General features: G+C 38.7%; 2 protein-coding genes across 2 annotated transcripts; one reads left to right on the forward strand and one right to left on the reverse strand.

The window, feature by feature from the left end:
* Positions 1–478: 478 nt before the first annotated feature.
* LOC106449893 (replication factor C subunit 4-like) lies at positions 479–8,872 on the forward strand. Its single transcript, XM_048766504.1, has 12 exons — positions 479–780; positions 865–943; positions 1,053–1,132; positions 1,539–1,661; positions 1,789–1,858; positions 1,938–2,011; positions 7,625–7,745; positions 7,827–7,889; positions 7,983–8,042; positions 8,125–8,250; positions 8,340–8,426; positions 8,609–8,872. Exons 1-12 carry the CDS (start codon positions 734–736, stop codon positions 8,699–8,701), a joined length of 1,023 nt encoding a protein of 340 aa, XP_048622461.1. The 5' UTR covers positions 479–733; the 3' UTR covers positions 8,702–8,872.
* A 1,615-nt stretch (positions 8,873–10,487) lies between these two features.
* Positions 10,488–14,279, reverse strand: LOC106446602 (SWI/SNF complex subunit SWI3C). The gene is made up of 9 exons (XM_013888375.3): positions 14,034–14,279; positions 13,392–13,916; positions 12,631–13,169; positions 12,134–12,491; positions 11,969–12,042; positions 11,774–11,859; positions 11,609–11,661; positions 11,342–11,526; positions 10,488–11,233 (listed from the first exon to the last, which is right to left on the reverse strand). Exons 1-9 carry the CDS (start codon positions 14,047–14,049, stop codon positions 10,670–10,672), a joined length of 2,400 nt encoding a protein of 799 aa, XP_013743829.1. The 5' UTR covers positions 14,050–14,279; the 3' UTR covers positions 10,488–10,669.
* Between the last annotated feature and the right edge of the window lie 4,821 nt (positions 14,280–19,100).

The following is a 19,100-nucleotide window of genomic DNA, read 5'->3' on the forward strand; positions in this document are numbered from 1 at the left end:
CACTTTGCCAAATTATACAAGTGACGTGATATACAACTAACTTTTCTTCTAAACAACACCATTGTAACCAAATTTAATTTAAGAAAAACACCACTTCACAGTACTTGAAAACGAAACCAATCAACTTAAACAAGAAATATCACATTGTAATAAAACAATTCATAGTTGTGTAATAAAAAGAGAAAACCAAATCAAAACACCACCAGAGCTCGAATCGTCATCGCTGGAGTCGTCATCGCCGGAGCTCGAATCATCATCACCGAAGCTCGAATCATGCATCATCGCCGGAACTCATTATGTTTTCTAGGAGAAAAGCCACAAAAATCGCTTTCTTCTCACTCTTTTTCTCATTTTTTCATGTAAAATAAGAAATGAAGAAAAAAAATGCGGGTCCACGTAATCCCGCATGACCCGTTTGAAAAATTAAAAATAAACTAATTAGAGTATATATGTCCAGAGACAAATAAATAGTTTTCAGTGAATGTTTGGAAACAGGAATTGCATATCCGGGAATTTGGTTTCCACCATCTGAATGAACTAATTAGAGTGATATATGTCCAGAGACTAATCAGAATTGAAAACAAAAAAAAAAACTGCTTATTTGGTTCAACAGTCTAACCGTCTAATTCGGTTCGAGGGTGTAAGGCGGGAGCGGGAAAACGCCATACAAGAGAAGTCTCTCAGTGGCAGCGCCGGTAAGCTTTATTATTGCAAAGGAGGGAAAGAGTGAGGAATGGCGCCAGTTCTAGAGAGCAGCACACAGCCATGGGTTGAGAAATAGTACGATTTTGCCTTGCTGTTTGTTTATGGAACTCGTATCGGGTTTTAACTCTTTTGTTGTGTTTTCGATTTTGGGGGTTAAAGCCGGCCGAGGCAGGTGAAGGACGTGGCGCATCAGGAGGAGGTGGTTCGTGTCCTCACCAACACTCTCGAGACTGCTAACGTAATCTCACAGAAACCGCCTTTGCTAATAATCTCGATTGCTTACAAAACCCAAGATGGTCGAACTGGGATCTCAAGTCTGGGTTTTTATTTAATTTTGTGGTTTGCAGTGTCCGCACATGCTCTTTTACGGACCGCCAGGAACCGGAAAGACCACTACTGCACTTGCCATCGCCCACCAGCTATTTGGGTATTAAACTTCTCTAAATCTCAAACTCTGATTTAATGTATATTTATTTGATTGTACGAGAGATCTTGTGACCCCTAATATACTGTCTAGCTACCTAATGTGAAAACTTGGTGTACAACAATAATGCATGCAATCACACAGTCAGAGAGTGAATTATCTCAGCATCCGCATAATGATATGTCAGTGTTTAGGTTTTGAATTTGGAAGTTTTAATCCTCTTTGAAGCTAAGTTGTCGTGTTTTTGTTCCATGGCCGTCTCAAAAAAAAAGAGTTAAGTTTAAGCTTCTTTTGAGGTTTGATTTAATCAGAGTGTCATTTGATTGCTTTTCATTGTGCTGTGATTACAAGCTAAAATTTGCAGCTGTGATAGGTGATCTAGCTAAAGATTTCTTTTTTTCTTTTACAGACCTGAGTTGTACAAGTCTAGGGTGTTGGAGCTGAATGCTAGTGACGACAGAGGGATTAATGTTGTTCGCACTAAGATCAAGGATTTCGCTGCTGTTGCTGTTGGCTCCAACAACCGTCCAGGGTATGCGTTAACCTTCCTTTTTTTTTGTTTTGGATATTGTCAAGTTTCCTTTTTTCTGGCTAGTTTCTCTTTTATGTTTCTGTGTGTAGTGTGCATTTCATCTTAAGACCATTATATTATATTTCAGCGGTTATCCTTGCCCATCATTTAAGATCATTATTCTCGATGAGGCTGATTCTATGACCGAAGATGCTCAGGTACGCTGAACATTATTTACTACCACATTTTCTACTTTGAAAAATGCGTATAACATGAACTATGTTATTGGTTGTGTAGAACGCCTTGAGGCGCACAATGGAAACTTACTCCAAAGTCACAAGATTCTTTTTCATATGTAACTATATCAGCAGGTAATAATCTTTTATTATGGTTGTGATAGATTTAGGCAATCCCAAACTCTATAACTTTGTAAAACTGTGTTTATTGAAATCCAAAAGCTTGAAGTACAAATACAATCACGATCTCATGACGATAGTGATAGTATTCATCGATCTCATAGCGATCGAGAGAGAAGACTCATAGCGTCTTTCAACTACAACATCAAGCATAAAAACAGAAAATAAAGTTTCAGCTCCATTTAAACAAACTCGAGCTTCAAACGATCGTAACGGCAAAGTCTCCCTCTCCACTAGTCTTTGCCTTTCTTTATTCTTCAAACCTTCCAAGTTTCTGCCAACTCACTTAATTCGAATCTTTCCCTCCAACGGCCTCTTCCACGTCACCACTCTCACCCAAGCCTCCTCTGTTCTTCCTTTTCCGATAATAAGAGTTATGAAATCTATCAATACTCCCCCCCCCCCCCAACAAAATTAAGCTTGTTCTCAAGCTTATAATGTGGAAAACTCCCTACAAACTCCCTCGACGACATCCAAGAATTCTCCAAACTTGGCTTATTACGCCATTTCACAAGCAACTCCAATCCGCCTTTCTCATTATAGCGTTTCTCCAATACCTCCTCTGGTTCAAACTCTAAGCCCACATCCGTAATGCACACAGGTGGCTGTGTTTGGCATTGATCATGAGCTCCCAATGCCTTCTTAAGTTGAGAGACGTGAAAAACGGGGTGAATTTTAGACCCTCCGGAAGCATGAGCTTGTAAGCAGTTTGGCCAATGCGTTCCAACACCTGATATGGTCCATAGAATTTGGCAGCGAGCTTCTGACAAAACCTACGAACCACTGTGTGCTGACGATACGGTTTAAGCTTCAAGAAAACCGAATCACCCACCTCAAACTCAATATCTCTCCTGTGTTTATCAGCTTGGTCCTTCATTCGCTGTTGCGCATGAAGTAAGTTCTGCTTCAGTTGATCCAACATTGTATCCCTCTCCCTTAATGACTGCTCCAACTCGAAATTCTTGGTTGAACCCATCTCATATCGTAAAATCGGTGGACGCTCGCGGCCATACACCACTTAAAAAGGCGTGGTCTTCAAAGACTTATGATACGTCGTATTATACCACAGCTCAGCCCAACTCAAACACTTCTGCCAAGTGCGCGGATGAGAAGAAGAAAAACACCGCAAATATGTCTCCAAGCAACGGTTCAAGACCTCCGATTGCCCATCAGTTTGAGGATGAAACGCCGTACTGAACTTCAACTGAGTACCCGCAAGCTTGAAAACATCTTTCCAAAACGAGCTGAGAAAGATACGGTCTCTGTCAGAGGAAAACCATGGAGACGCACTATCTCATTCACAAACTGATTCACCACGTCCAAAGAAGAGAACAAGTGTTTTAAGCTTATGAAATGTGCATACTTACTAAGGCGGTCGATCACCACGAGTATAACGTTAACACCATTAGAAGTAGGTAAGCCTTCTATGAAATCCATGTTTATATCTTCCCACACCTTCTCCGGAATAGGCAGCGGTTGTAACAATCCCGCTGGAGCCAACGTTGAGTGCTTATGTGTCTGACAAATCACACAATCCGCTACATAATCTTGGATCACCTTGCGCATCCCTTCCCAGTGAAAAGAACTCTGAACTCTCTTAAGCGTCTTGAGAACCCCTGAGTGAGCCCCACATTTGCTATCATGCGACTCCTGCAAGATCAATGGAATGAACCGAGATGCTTTTGGGATGACCAAGCGTTGCTTATACCAAAGCTTCCCATCCACAACAGAATACTTCTTAGACTGTAAAGTACCAGCTGTGAGTTGTAACAATACTGACTTGATCCCCTCATCCTCCGCAATCTCCGCAAAAAGGTCCTCCCATTGTAAAGCAGTAGGTACCGTTAATGACAACAACAAAGAAGACACCGCCATACTCCTCGAAAGTCCATCGGCAGCCTTATTTTCACACCCCAGTTTGTAAAATATTTCGAAATCAAAACCCAACAACCGAGTGAGCCACCGTTGATACTCCAAATTAACCTCATTTTGTTCAAGCAAATACTTCAAACTCCGTTGATCAGTGTGCACCTGAAACCTCCTCCCAATCAGGTAATGCTTCCACTTCCTTACTGCCATCACTATTGCCATCAACTCTCTCTCATAAGCCGGCTTCAACTGTTCGTGTGGAGTCAATGCGTGACTGAAGAAAGCAATAGGGTTCTTGCCTTGCATCAATACCGCTCCCAAACCGAACCCTGAAGCATCAGTCTCCACTATGAAAGTCTTTTCGAAATCTGGTATAGCCAAAACCGGAGTATGAACCATTGCAAACTTCAATTTCTCAAAGGCTGTTTGAGCAGCCAAACACCAGTTAAACTGATCTTTCTTCAACAAGGTTGTCCATGGTTTAGCTAACACGCCATAGTCACGCACAAACCTCCGATAGTACCCTGTCAATCCAGGAAAACCTCGCAATTGCTTCACAGTCTTCGGAATTGGCCAACAATTCATCGCTTCTGTCTTAACTCCATCCGTAGCTACGCCATTAATAGAGATCAAATGACCCAAATACTCCATCTGACCAACCCTAAATGAACACTTGTGGTTAGCAAAAAGATTCTGACTCCTTTAACACCTCCATAACTACCGCCAAATGCTCCAAATGTTGAGACCAAGTGGGACTGTAGATCAAAATATCGTCAAAGAACACCAATACAAACCGGCGAAGAAATGGTTTAAAGATCTGATTCATCAACGCCTGAAAAGTAGCAAGTGCATTTGTGAGGCCAAATGGCATAACAAGGAACTCGTAATGACCTTCCACTGTTCTAAAAGCAGTCTTCTCGATATCAACATCCACCATCCGAATTTGATGATACCCGGATCGGAGATCCAGTTTAGAAAAGACAGCCGCTCCATTCAACTCATCAAGTAACTGATCAATGACAGGAATATGATACGTGTCAGGAACAGTTGCGCGGTTTAGAGCTCGATAATCCACAGAAAACCGATGAGATCCGTCTTTCTTCTTCACTAACAGCACCGGGCTCGAAAACGGGCTTGTGCTTGGCCGTATTACTCCTATGGCAAGCATCACACTCACCATTTCCTCGATAACAACTTTACTCGCATGAGGGTATCTATAAGGTCGTACCGACACCGCATACACTCCAGGAACAAGCGTGATAGAATGTTCTTTTCCCCGTAATGGTGGCAGCCCCACTGGAATGGGAAAAACATCAGAGTAACGAGCCAACAACGCATTAATAGGTGCTACCAAGACCGGCAAGGTAGATGACACTGTCGTCGAGGCTAGGGACACTTCACTACCAAACTACAACTTCTTAGAACATGCTTTCAACGACTTGAGAGACAGCGAGGAACAATGCAACGACCTATCTCCCTGCAACGTTACCCACTGTCCTTCATAAGCAAAATAAAGAATTTGCTCCTTCCAATCTACCTCACACTTCCCCAAAGTTTCCAACCACTGGATCCCCAAAATGACATCCACCTTACCCAATTCAAGAGCTATGAAATCTGAAGTGAATTTCGTATCTCCCAACTGAAAAGGCAGAGCTTGACATACTCCATGAGCCTTGATTGTGACCCCATTTCCCAGTAACACATCCAAGCTACGATCCTCCCCCACAGTTAACCGGAGCTTACTCACAACGTCTGGAGAAATGAAATTATGCGACGCCCCACTATCAATCATCACAATAACATCACACTGACTGATTTTACCTCGCAGCTTTGTGGTTTTAGGAGACTCTAAACCAACAAATGAGTTGAAAGATAAAGTCATCAGCTGCTGCTCTCCCCCCAAAATGATCTCTTCCAGTTCATAATCCGGTTGTCCCAACACTTCCATTTCACATCCATTAATCACTGTTAAGACGCGCATCTCCTTGTTAGGACAATCGTGAGTTCTAGACACGGAGCCTTACACGTAAAACAGAGTTTGTCCCTCCTCAAAGCATCCAATTCAGCATCAGTATAGCGCTGACGAGCCCTCTGCAACGCCCTCTGCGGAGGTCCATTCTCCTTCAACACACCCGCATCACCACGTATCTTCTCAGCACTTCTCCCCAAACTACCTCCTTGAACTCTGCCCCCCCACTCTGTTTCTTAGTGTTTGGACGATCATCAAGGCCTTTAGCATCACCAACAACTTTACAAAAAGCACTTGACTCCATGCGTAAAACGGCTGCGATGTAATTAGAAAGCCCCTGAGGATCCTTCATCCTGATGACCTCCTTCATTTCCAACGACAAACCATTATAAAAAATCTGTTCCAAATGGCGATCCTGCAAACCAGGAACCTGTGCAGATAACTCCTCGAACTCGGAGACATAGTCAGCCACAGTCCATGTCTGCTTGATAGCAAATAATCTAGTGGCTGGTTCTTCATCAATAGATTCCGAAAACCGCACCAGTATTTGATTAATGAAATCCCTCCAATTTTGGAAACCACCACGACGCATCACCCACGCATACCACTTCTTTAGAGCTCCCTGTAAACACAAAGGAACGAGATCCAGTTTGGCATCATCACGATAACGCCCCAGTGTGTAAAAATACTCGATATCAACAATCCACTCTGAAATCTTCGATCCATCACAGAACGGCATCTCAACCTTCTTCAGCATACTCGCATGATTCTCCAAATTCAACTCCTCAACTCGATACCCCATCGAAACGCTACGATTATTCTCCACATTAGGTCGATGTACCTGAGATGTCTGATTTGACGAATCCGAGAACTGATCCACCTCCTGAACCGGCTTCTTCCCTGCACTTTTCATCATCGCATGAACCGCGGAAGTCAGATTCGTCATCGCCGACTCCATCAAAGACATCTTTCCTTCCATCGTCGTCACCGTCGAGTTCGTCTCCGCTTGCGACTCGTTTAAACGACTAAATGCGCCCATCAGAAACTTCACTTGTCCCTTCAACGATGAAGTCACCTCATCCAGATCCTCCTCGTAGATCGACTGCATCGGCGAACCACTAGTCGACATTCGAAGCTTCGTATTCGAACTTTGCACCGCACCAATGATAGATTTAGGCAATCCCAAACTCTATAACTTTGTAAAACTGTGTTTATTGAAATCCAAAAGCTTGAAGTACAAATACAATCACGATCTCATGACGATAGTGATAGTATTCATCGATCTCATAGCGATCGAGAGAGAAAACTCACAGCGTCTTTCAACTAAAACATCAAGCATAAAAACAGAAAATAAAGTTTCAGCTCCATTTAGACAAACTCGAGCTTCAAACGATCGTAACGGCAAAGCCTCCCTCTCCACTAGAGTCATTGCCTTTCTTTATTCTTCAAACCCTCCAGTTCTCTCCAAGTCTCTGCCAACTCACTTAATTCAAATATTTCCCTCCAACGGCCTCTTCCACGTCACCACTCTCACCCAAGCCTCCTCTGTTCTTCCTTTTCCGATAATAAGAGTTATGGAATCTATCAGGTTGCTTTCGTCTATAGACTTAAGTCTTATGATTGAGCTGCTAGTAGAAACCTTTTTACTTATTCATAATGAAGAACCTTTTGTTTAGAACGCGGAACTATTGACTCACCGATTTTGATAACTTTCATTTCTTTCTCTCAAGGATCATTGAGCCCCTTGCTTCAAGATGTGCAAAGTTCAGGTTCAAACCACTTTCTGAAGAAGTCATGAGTAACCGTATAATGCATATTTGTAATGAAGAAGGTCTCAACCTTGGTGGAGAGGTGTGCACATATGCTTTAAGGTTTGCCTTTCTTTTATTTAGTCTTTGTGGAAACTGCTTATACTAGCTACTTTCCGTGTAGGCTCTTTCAACATTGAGCTCCATATCACAAGGTGATCTCCGTAGGGCCATCACGTATCTGCAGGTTAATTTAGAAACTGTCTGTGAAATATAGTTACTGGACGAAATTGACTGTGGTTGTTGAATTTGATCCAGTTTTTCTTCTTGAATATTACAGAGTGGTGCTCGGTTGTTTGGATCAACAATAACTTCTAAAGATTTACTCGATGTGTCTGGGGTAAGGCTGAAGATAATCCACTTTTGCGCAAGTTTAAAACTCAGTCAGAGAGTTAATTTTGGATGTCTTCTGAACCTTTCAGGTAGTTCCTCTGGAGGTAGTCGGGAGATTTTTTACTGCATGCAAAAGTGGTGATTTCGATATTGCAAACAAGGAAGTGGACAACATAGTTGCAGAAGGATATCCTGCATCTCAAATCACCAATCAGGTTTTCTATTTCTTTTTTTCTTTAATTTGTTGTACGTTTAAGTCTCGCAATTGTGATTATAACCACGACTAATACAAGTCTCCTTTCAGTTATTTCATATAATTGTTGAGGCTGGTGATGACATAACAGACAATCAAAAGGCTAAGATCTGCAAATGTCTAGCTGAAACAGATAAGGTGAGACTTCTGCTCTGCGGGACTCTCGTTTCCTTCCTTCTAAGAAGTTAGTTAAAAGACTCGTGTGAAAATAGTGACCAGCATTTTAAGTCAAGTTCACATCTTTCATTGTCATATGGATCTTTTAGATATGTTTCAGTCTAACTTAAAGCGTGTATCATCTTTTCAATGCATATATGCAGCGACTTGTAGATGGTGCGGATGAATATCTGCAGCTTTTGGACGTGGCAAGCAATACAATTCGTGCACTCTCAGAAATGGCTCAAGACTTCTAAAGCAATGACCTCCACAACGTCAAAGCTCTGCATCTTAGATTTTCATTATTGTTTTGCTTGTGTTGAATCTGTAACTGTTTGATGATATGGCCAAAGACCAAGTAGAGAAAAAGTTTGACGAGAACATATTTTTGTAACTGTTTTTGATTCACAATGATGATTCCAGAAAGATATGATACCTATATGCAGACACTTCACTCATAACAACACCACTACTACGGTTCTCAAAAGCAAAAAAAAAAATAAAATCAAAAGTATTCAAAGACAATCTAGAACTTGGTATCACATCTCACCATGTTATATCTTCATTCATTCAGCTTGGAGCTTGTAACCCAGCATGCAATTACTTCCTTTCCGGAACCAAATCGGAAAGTCTGTGTAGGAAGTCTCTGTCCATTCATCACAGACCCCACAAGCTTTGTCTTTCCTTTTCTGCAAGTATGTTTCAGGAGGGTTCTCGCCAGCTTTAGCCGTGTCTTCGTGAGCTTATCAACGCCTCCTCCACCAATGTGGTGTCTAGGCACAGAAAGGCAAGGCTGCTCCAGATTGAACTCACCTTTATACTCTCCATCGGTAGCAATCAACAAGCCATCAACCAGAAACAAGTCATCAACGAACCTAGGGTTGAAGTCCAAACCGAAGCTGGTTATCTCCCAATATGCATCTTCCTTTTGAAGGGTGAGGAGTTACATGTCACTGTCTTGCCCTGAGAGTAAGTAGATGGTCGCTTGGTCTTCAGTTGGATCCATGTCCATGGTAGAGGCAACGACTCTTTGGCCTTCCGGGATGCTAGGGAGCGTAAATTTTCTTCCACTGAAAACGTGGATCAGCTTAAGGGAGACTGTTTCTGATTGGTAAGCCAGATCCAGAGTTCAACGACCCGCCGATGATCACCCACCCTTTTAATTCAAACAAGATGAACAAAATATCTCATAAAAGCAACAACAAGGTGAGTGAACAAAGTAATTAAAGTCTTTAACGATGAACAAGAGATCTCATAAAAGCAACAACGTATGCATATTATGTTTAAAATATTAATGTAATAGTTCATAAATAGATATACTTGTTTAGATTGAGTTTTTAGTTTGAAATTAAAAATAAATAAAAGTAAAAATTAATTAATTAAGAATATATTGAATTTTTTTTTGGGAGTTTCAACAATTGGTACAATTACATATCAGTTGTTTATATAGTCTCAGCTGCACAAAAAGTGATCGTATACTCCTCACTATTTTAATTTATTTTAAATTAAAATTGATATAAACAATTAAATCAAAACACATCTAATTAATTGTAGACGTGCATTTCTCATTTTAACTTGAATCTGTTTTATTTTTTGGTTCTCTTCCTTTTTTTTTTATATCTTTTGGAGGTTCTTCAATTCTCTGTCGATACGATCTTCTTTCGTTTTTAGATTTCTCTTCTCTTAATCTGCTTCAATCTATTTTTCTTCTTCGATTCCACCCAAAATCTTCTTTTCTTTCTGTTTTTTCAATGTCCTCATAACATTCCTTTTAATTCAAAAACACAATATATAATCAAACTTGAACATTACATGGCCTGATTTTCCAGCATTCAATTGTATATATAGTTAGTACAGAATGTAGTGTGTTGTCCTGTCCCTCTTAGCTTGACAGTCGAATCTTATGATACAAATAGTTGTGATTCCATCGGGGATGACCAGTACTGCGTCTTGATTGTCACAATGGCACTTGTCAAGCTAGTATTAATAAATGTGACAAAAAAGACAAATGGCAGCTTTTATAATTTTGATGATATGACCAAGTAGAGAAAGAGTCTGATGATGATAGATAGAAACATAATTTTGATTCACAATGATGATTCCAGAAAGTTCTGATACCTACATGCAGACACTAACTTATAACAACACTAAGGTCTCAAAGCAAATAACTTGGCTCAAAATAATTTTGGAAACTGATAGGCTAAGTAAGCTAAAGATATGGGGTCTTAGTTCAAGCCTAAGCCGGACCCGGATCCAGAACCCGTGGAAGACCTAACCATCGGGTTGCTAAACGAAGATTGGTTGATGGAAGCTGCTGCTCCACCTGCAGGGTTATTGAGTTGGTTGTTGCCAAACATGACATTCGGCGAAGCCGTTGATCCTGCACTGGTCTGTATCGCATTGAGAGGCAATCTCGGCCCAAATGAGAAGGCTTGTTGTTGTTGTTGTTGGCGTGCCATGAACTGCATCTGCGCATGAACTTGTGGGTTGTTGCTAAACCCTGGGATCATGCTTGGTTGAGAAGAGCCAGCTGAAACTTGCTGTTGTTGTAGTTGTTGCTGCAGGAGAGTATTGATGTTGTTACCACCACCTGTGGATAGAGACATGCCTTGGAGATTACTACTATTAGCCTGTGGTGTGATTCCTCCAGCTGATCCATATCTTGAAGAGAGCATACGTGCTCGTTCTGCAGCAAATCTCTGACGGGTTTTCTCTACTTGTTCGCATTCTTTCATCAACAACGTTTCTATTTCTGCAAACTGCTTTAGCTTCAGCTCCATCCTCTTCAACTGTGGGATGATTTAAAAGTTTTTTACTCATATCAGCAAAACACTATCGACAAAACAAAACAAATCAACCATACAAATTATCAACAGCAACTATGTTCTGCTACATACCTGGTGATTTACAATATTTGCAGAAAGTCTTTGGATTTCACGTTCCTCATGATCAGCAAACAATTTTGCTTTTGTCGATGCAGCTGATAGACCGGCTCTAAATGCAGCCATAACCTTGTCCTGTGGCAGTGGCGTCGGTGCTTCTGCTCCGTTTTGGCAGGATGTTTTCTGTGTTCCCGAGTTATCTTTTACCATCAAAGAGATTAGTATTGACAATTAAACAAAGGAGCCAAAAAAAATTACTGTAAAGAGAACAATCAAGCATACCATCTTGGTGCTGCAAGCTGGGTTCTTTTCCTTGCAAGCCATTAGATTCCAACCTTGATAGATTGAAAAGTTTCAGCATAGTCCATAAGATGTATAAAAAGAGAAATTGAATGAAACCTACCAAAAAGACTTAGAGAATGGATAGTGAACACGAGATACACTAACCTATAGTCGGCAGATAGGACCGTGAGGCACTCATGGGCACAGGACGCAGCAACTCTAGGTCCAACAGCTGATGCCAAAAATGCAACCTAAAAATGTATCAGGATCATCACAACAGACTCACAGTTAACAGGATTGATAGCACAGCATCTCGGTGAGAAGCGTATATGAATTTTGCAGCGGATAAAAATCACAAACCAGTGCCATAACAGGATTCGGAGACTTGACAAAAGGAAGATTGATCTCAGTGTCAGAATCTTGCTCAGAAGATCCTGCAAAAGCAAGTCGACTATGAGTATGGCATGTCGAAGAACATAACCACGGCCAATAATTTACAGTTTGAGATGAAGTAAATAGAATCACCAGGTAAAGCCCCATTTGAATCTCTTCCTCTGTGATCATATCCATTTGTAGGGTTTGCCGGATCAGTAACACCTGGAAGCTCAACATTATCCAAAAGACCATCCTCCACAGGTAACCGAAGAAAATGAAGAATACACTGAGCTTTTGATTTGGAACCGACATGGTCCGCAATCTGAACCCAGTTTTCATTGTAGAGCTCCACAGCTTCAAGAAGCAAGAGAGTTTCTTGATCACTCCAATTCTCTCCATCTTGATCCCTGTAATCTTTGCTTTTATCCACTCTTACAAAGTCAATACAAGAATGCCCAACCACAAATCTTGCATTGTGAAAACAATCAGAGCATAAGAGTACATCCTCCTGAAAAGTAGAGAAAATGTCCCTTTAGTCTGAAGCGGTCTAATATCAGCAAACAGTAAGCAAGATAAGAGGAATGTGAGTCTATTATATCAGGTAATGAAATACAAAGAAGAGTAGGTAGAAGAAGTAGGATAAGAACCTTCTTTTGTGATTGGAAGTACACAGTTGGAAGCGGTCTAGAACAATGGTTGCAGTGGTTCTCGCATAGGTGTTCACGAATCCTGATGTCTAAGTCAGGGAGGTCAACATCCGAACATGGCAAGGATGAACTGACTTCATCTGCCTTGTGTCTACAGATGGGCTTATCAAATCTGATCAAACTATCAATAGATGTCAAAGCAGCAGACGGCACATGGACCTCACCATTTGCATCTTCCCTAACATCAGACACATCCCTAGAAGGCCCAGGATGACACTGGGGAGCGGCACAGTAATTGATTATTCCCCAGTGATCAAGAAAACGGAAAACTCGTGCAAGATCTTCAGTGTCAACACCATTTACCAATCCTTGGCAATCAGAAATCGTCAGTGCCTTCTCAGGGTTATCCATATATTTCGAAACAACGGCGTTCCTGAATCGCATATAACTTTCTGGTGTATGGTTTGGCGATTTTCCACAGAAGTACTGTGGCAACACTTGCCTTTCAAGCCGATCCACTGTGTTTGGTGCAAACCAATCTGCTTAAATATAAACAAAATGATTGTGAGGGAAATAATGATACATTTTAGCCACAAGGCTACATGAATAAAGCCCAAGTAAAATTTAGACGCACATCACTTTGCGTAATCGATCAAAGTGCAACACAAGACACATAGGACTGCTCAAAGACAAAATAACATAAACCCTAATAAAGCCCTTTGAGATATCTTCAAAATGTCTTCAATTTAGTAGAAACGAACCTGAATGCATAGGCAAGACATGAACTTTATCCCCAAACCGTTTAACAACACCTTCGCCTTCCATAATAGAGGGTGGAGAGATAACACAACCCGAAGACACTCCATCACTCCTCTCAGGATCCAGTAACAAAGAATCAGCAGGTACACTAGACAACGCCTGCAACTGCCCATACGAAATATTCTCCAGAGAAGGAAGTAACAAGCCCTGCCCTTTAATCTCCCCCATCAAACACCCCCTCTCAGCCGCCACAACAGCCGTTACATACGCGTGAGGGCGTATCACCACGCGCCTCACCACAGAAGGGAAACCAGAGATGCGCTCACCGCTATCTTCAACTACCTCGCTAGTACCGCGTCCCGGATCGGGTGCTGCGCCTCCGTTTTGGTGAAGCTCATCGGCATTATTATCAGCATCCTCCATCTCCTCGTTGTTGTTGTTGTCCTCGTCTTCTTCCTCCATATCTTCCTCCTCTTGCTTAGGTCTCCTCCCGCCTCGCCTCCGCCGTTTCCATTTCCCTCTTCTATCTGCGAAAGAGCGGAGAATCAAGTCAGACCCATGGATACGATCTACATGGGTAATTCAAATCCCAATCCAAAATCGGATTTTGAGATGGAAAGAGAGACTTCCTTTATGCAATTTACCTTCAGAAGCTGGCATTTTTTTTTATCGGGTCTCTGATTCGTGAGAATTGAATTGAGCCTTAGGAGGCAAAGAGAGCTTAAAGTAATCGAATTGCTTTCCTTTTCCTCTCTTCTTCCATGCTCCGAGTCTCTCTCTCTCGTTTCCAGCTTCCGAGCAGCAACAGCAAATCTTCTTTCTGCCATTGGCTTTCGCTAGTCTCTGTAATTTATTCTTTCATTCACCAGAGAGAGACCTAACCTTCTTAGCGAAACAGAGGTTTTGCAAGATGGAAAACAAATATTCGGCTTGCGTTTTCGGTTACACAAAACCAAATTAAATTTCAATCGGTTTAGACTTATGCTTTTAATTTCACTCCAAACACTCTCTCAGTTTAATAAAAAGCATTACAGGTAGGGATGGTCAAAAAACCCGAACCAACCAAACCGATCCAAACCGAACCAAAGTCTATTTCAAACCATTCGGTTGAAGATTTTTCCAACCCGAATGGTTCGGTTCGGTTCGGCCGAGAAACCGATGTGTTTTTGTAATTATTTAAATTAAAAATATTAGTAATATCAATATACTAAAATTCTAATACCAAACATATTTTTCATTTTTATTCATTAACATATATTCTTCTAACCTAATATGTAACCATCAAATATTTTATTTAAAAAATAGAAAACTATGTATTTTTATATTCTTACATAGGTAAACGTGGATGTTAAATCTAAACCTAAAGCAAATTTTATTAAAAACAAAAATTCTTCTTCGTAGCGTCATATGGAAGATGATTCATTGCAGAAGTTTTAATAATGATATAAGAGACATTACTAATGATGTTGATTTTTTAATTTTAGCTAACTTTCATTTGTTTTAACTTTTATATACTTTTGTGAATTTTTTAAAGGTTTTTGTTTCAGTTTTATATTACATAATTTATGTTTTAAAACATATAAAAAAATTAAACTAAGAAGAACCTAATTAAATTGATCCAAAAAACAAATCGAACCGAAGACAAACGTAACTGAATATAAACCGAACCAAACACAAACCAAACTAAACCAAACCAAACTAACTATGGTTTATTTCAGTTGAAAAAATACTAGAACCGAACTAACGGGACCGAACCGAATCCGAACCGAGCCGAGAAAATAACCGTAGTGCCCACCGCTAATTACAGGTACTACTTACCATGTCGACTTTGATATCAAAAGGAATAGATAAGAACAGAATAAATTATATAGTTCGGTTTATATCATTTTTGGTATATGAATTTCAGTTCATCTATAATTGGCCACTCCTCCATCAAAACTACTCTACCCTTAATAGGTTAAAAACTTACCATTCTACATATCGGATCTAGATCCTTCGAATTTTAGAGGTTTGGATCTAACTAAATAGTTGTAAATTCGTTTCGGTTCTAAAAAATTTATAGTTATAAATATCTAAAAATTTGGAAAATAATTCGATTTCGGTTCGAAATTTGGTTGAACCCGTCATATTTAACTACAAAATTCAAATAACCAAAAAAATTATTAACAATTCAAATTAAACATTTTAAAGCTCTAAATTTAACCTTAAATTTTTATACTATTTGTAATCCTTTATATATTAAAGGAGAAGCATTGAAATAAATGTGTTCACACTAAACTAGACACATGTCACGTGTAAAAGCATTGTAATAAATGTGTTCACACTAAAATGGACACATGTAATGTAGAGAGCTTTTCAGCCAAACTCTACATAAATATGTCCACACTATGTACTTTACGTTTTTTTTAATATAAAACTCACATGCATGGTTCTTCTTTACGTTATTTTTACTGTTTACGAATAGAGCTAGACAAATTATTCATAAATTTTGATTCGATTCGTTATCCGTTTTGATTCAAACCGAAAAATCCGGATATTCGTTACTCTACGAAGCAAATAAATAATAAAATGCAATATCCGTAAAAAAAGTAAATCACAAATATCAATATTTATAGGAACGAATATCCAATTTGATCTGTTATATGTATATATATATACATATATTTAAAGAATTATATATAAGTTATATATTATAGTTTATATAAATTTTACAATATTTTTGTTTTTAAATAATTTCATTTTAAGAATTTTATTTTTCATGTATTATTTTGAAAAAAAATATCATTTAATATTAATTATCAGTATCCTTATATATTTATTAACCATCTTTATATACTGTTACATATACATACATGTGCACATTGACGTGAGCACCTTATAACTAAGTATTTACCACAACTGAAATATCTAATTTTTTTAGAAGTTAAAATATTCTTTTTCTTAATGCTTCTTTCACTATCGACCAAATTGTAGTAAAATGATTTGTCTTAATAATTTTCTTTTCTTTTTTTAACTATTATTTTTTAACTATTATCCGTTTAGAAACTATAATATGAAACCATTGGTTCGATATCACGACTATGTAAGATTCATAACATGAAAACAAACAAATAATAGTATTTTTTTATTATCACAGGAAAAAAAAACCAAAAACATCAAACATTTTAACCGAACAAACCAAATAAATACTGATTTAAAGTGATATTTATATTTTAGGAGATTAAAAACCAAAAAACAACCTAAAACCAAACCGATATCCAGATTAAACAGATTAATATCTCTTTATTAAAAAAATAACGAAAATAATAATCACATTCCGCGAAAGGCGCGGTTTATTACCTAGTAGTTAAATATTACGTTTTCAAGGAGATTTATGCTGAGATAGCTTTTTCTATCTTCTAGTTATCTTCTCTCTCTTACTCATCACGCTCACGCAGAGGAGAAGACAACGAAGACAGTGTCGCGATCAATGTCATGGGCTTGCCAGATCAAACATTGCAAGAATCTGGGAAAAGGTTAGATAAATATTACATTTATAAGGAGAGCAAGCATGGTTCAATCGGTTTAGACTGATTAGGTTGCTTTGAATTTCACTCCAAACACTTTCAGTTTAGTAAGATCTGTTTTTTTACGACAAATATAGAAAATAGAACACATGGAATATTAGATATTCATGTTTGAAAATTTGATATAGATCTGTTTTGGTTGGTTCTTTTCGGATCTGTTTTTTTTGGATTCGGTTCTTTAGAATAGAGAATTGTTTGCGCAATGGACAAGAGTCCAATGGAAGCTGAAGCCACAATTTATCTCCTTGTGGTAAAGACAATAAAGTGTACCTTCTAAAGCTGCAAAAGGGAAAGACCTCTTGGGATATCAGCAGTTTCAATTTGGGTTTTGATCCAAGGTATATTTTATAGATGAATTGTTTTTCGTTGATGGGAAACTCTTTGCCACTGATCAAGAGTTTGAGGGTGAGTATAACCTGGTGGAGCCTAGTCTTTCTCTTGAGTAGAAGATACAATGGTGGGGGAGGCTTGGCTGCTGATAAATATACAAAAGATGTTTCAGATTGCAAGAAGGTATATGAAATCTACATGCAAAGGCAAAACAAACCTCGTGAGAACAATCATGTACGACCAATGACTAACGTCTGCCTTCTCACACGTTTAAATATGGGTCAGGAAGAAGAGTTACAACTGTTTGGTTGACCGGTTCATACTTCCATAAAGAAGACATAATGTGGTGAAAAATCTCTTTGATTCATTCGATGCGTTGGGTAAACTGCAATCCTCACACTATGCTTCTTTGAATACTTTTTTTATTTTATTTTGAGCTATTCTAAGAATATTAGCAATGGCTCTAAATACCAATGATTCTTCCTCCCCTCAATGTAACTATCACAACCAATGTTTCCGGTTGATAAGAAGTACACAAAAACCAAGTTACAATTTCAAAGGGTTTAGACTGATACAGTAGCTTTAAAAATCAGTTCAAACACTTTCAGTTTAATAAGAATTTTTTACACAAAGAGACATTTTCTCACTTTACAATTACACAACAAGACACGTATCACTTGAGACACACTTTTTCTTGTATAAAAGACTCTTATGACCTTAAACTAAAAAGAATATATTGTCATACGCTTTTTTTTCTCATCACAAGAATCTCTACTCTTCTTATTTCACTTTATTGTTTTTCTTATTCCACCAATATTTTCAATTACTTTTATCTCAAATTCTAAAATATATTAAATAAAAGTAATTATCATAATAAGTTATATATAAAATTCTCTATCTTTTAAGATTCATATTCATACATAAATTATATATATATATCAACATATAAACAAAATTAATGTGGACATGGATACCAAAACGTGGATTGATAAAATTACAGATTACTTGTGGACATTGACATCTTGGTTGATACCTTTAAATTTTTTTTCTTTGGCATAGTCTCTGAAAAAGAAAAACCCACAAAACCACATTTCCACCGTTATTCTTATTGTCACCGGCACCGCTGCCGTCACCACCACAATTGAGTTATGGTTCTAACTCACTAAAAGTCTCATCTTCCGAATCGTTGTACACCAATCTGCTGAAGTCTTCCCTCCAATCCAACAAAACTAGCTCTCGATCTCTGATCAGACAGCTCGATCAGAAAATGTCTTATCTATTGGAGCTCGATCTTAGTTGTCTTATCGGAGATCGAGAGTGCTAGTTGCGTTGGATTGGATGTGATCATGGGGGAAGTCTCCAACAGATCGGAGTACAGCTGAACTAAGGATAAAATATTTAGCAAGTAACATGAACTCGATCGTGCTGGTGACGATGACGGTCCTCTGAAACTTGTACTCACCACTCCAATCCGTTGTGGTTCTTCTTCTTCTTCATTGTATCGAACTTGAGATTTCAAGCTTCGTCGTTGTCTGTTCAAGCTTATCAAGACGTCGTGATTTCACATCGTTTATACATAAAATTATTATATTTTAAATTGAAGAACATTAATGATTAACAGATGAAAAATCATCCACAAAATTTTGTTCACGTTATAGAAAAAATAGTTTCTACATGAACTTGTATTCATATGTATACCATCCACGTTTTTGTATCCCCGTTTTCAATAACCCACATTTTTATTTTTCATTTTGCTATTCATCCAAATATTTTGCATACATGCCAAAAAGAAATTGCGAAAAATGGGATTCTCTA

This window comes from Brassica napus, chromosome C8 (assembly GCF_020379485.1).
Source record: "Brassica napus cultivar Da-Ae chromosome C8, Da-Ae, whole genome shotgun sequence".
Classification (NCBI taxonomy): domain Eukaryota; kingdom Viridiplantae; phylum Streptophyta; class Magnoliopsida; order Brassicales; family Brassicaceae; genus Brassica; species Brassica napus.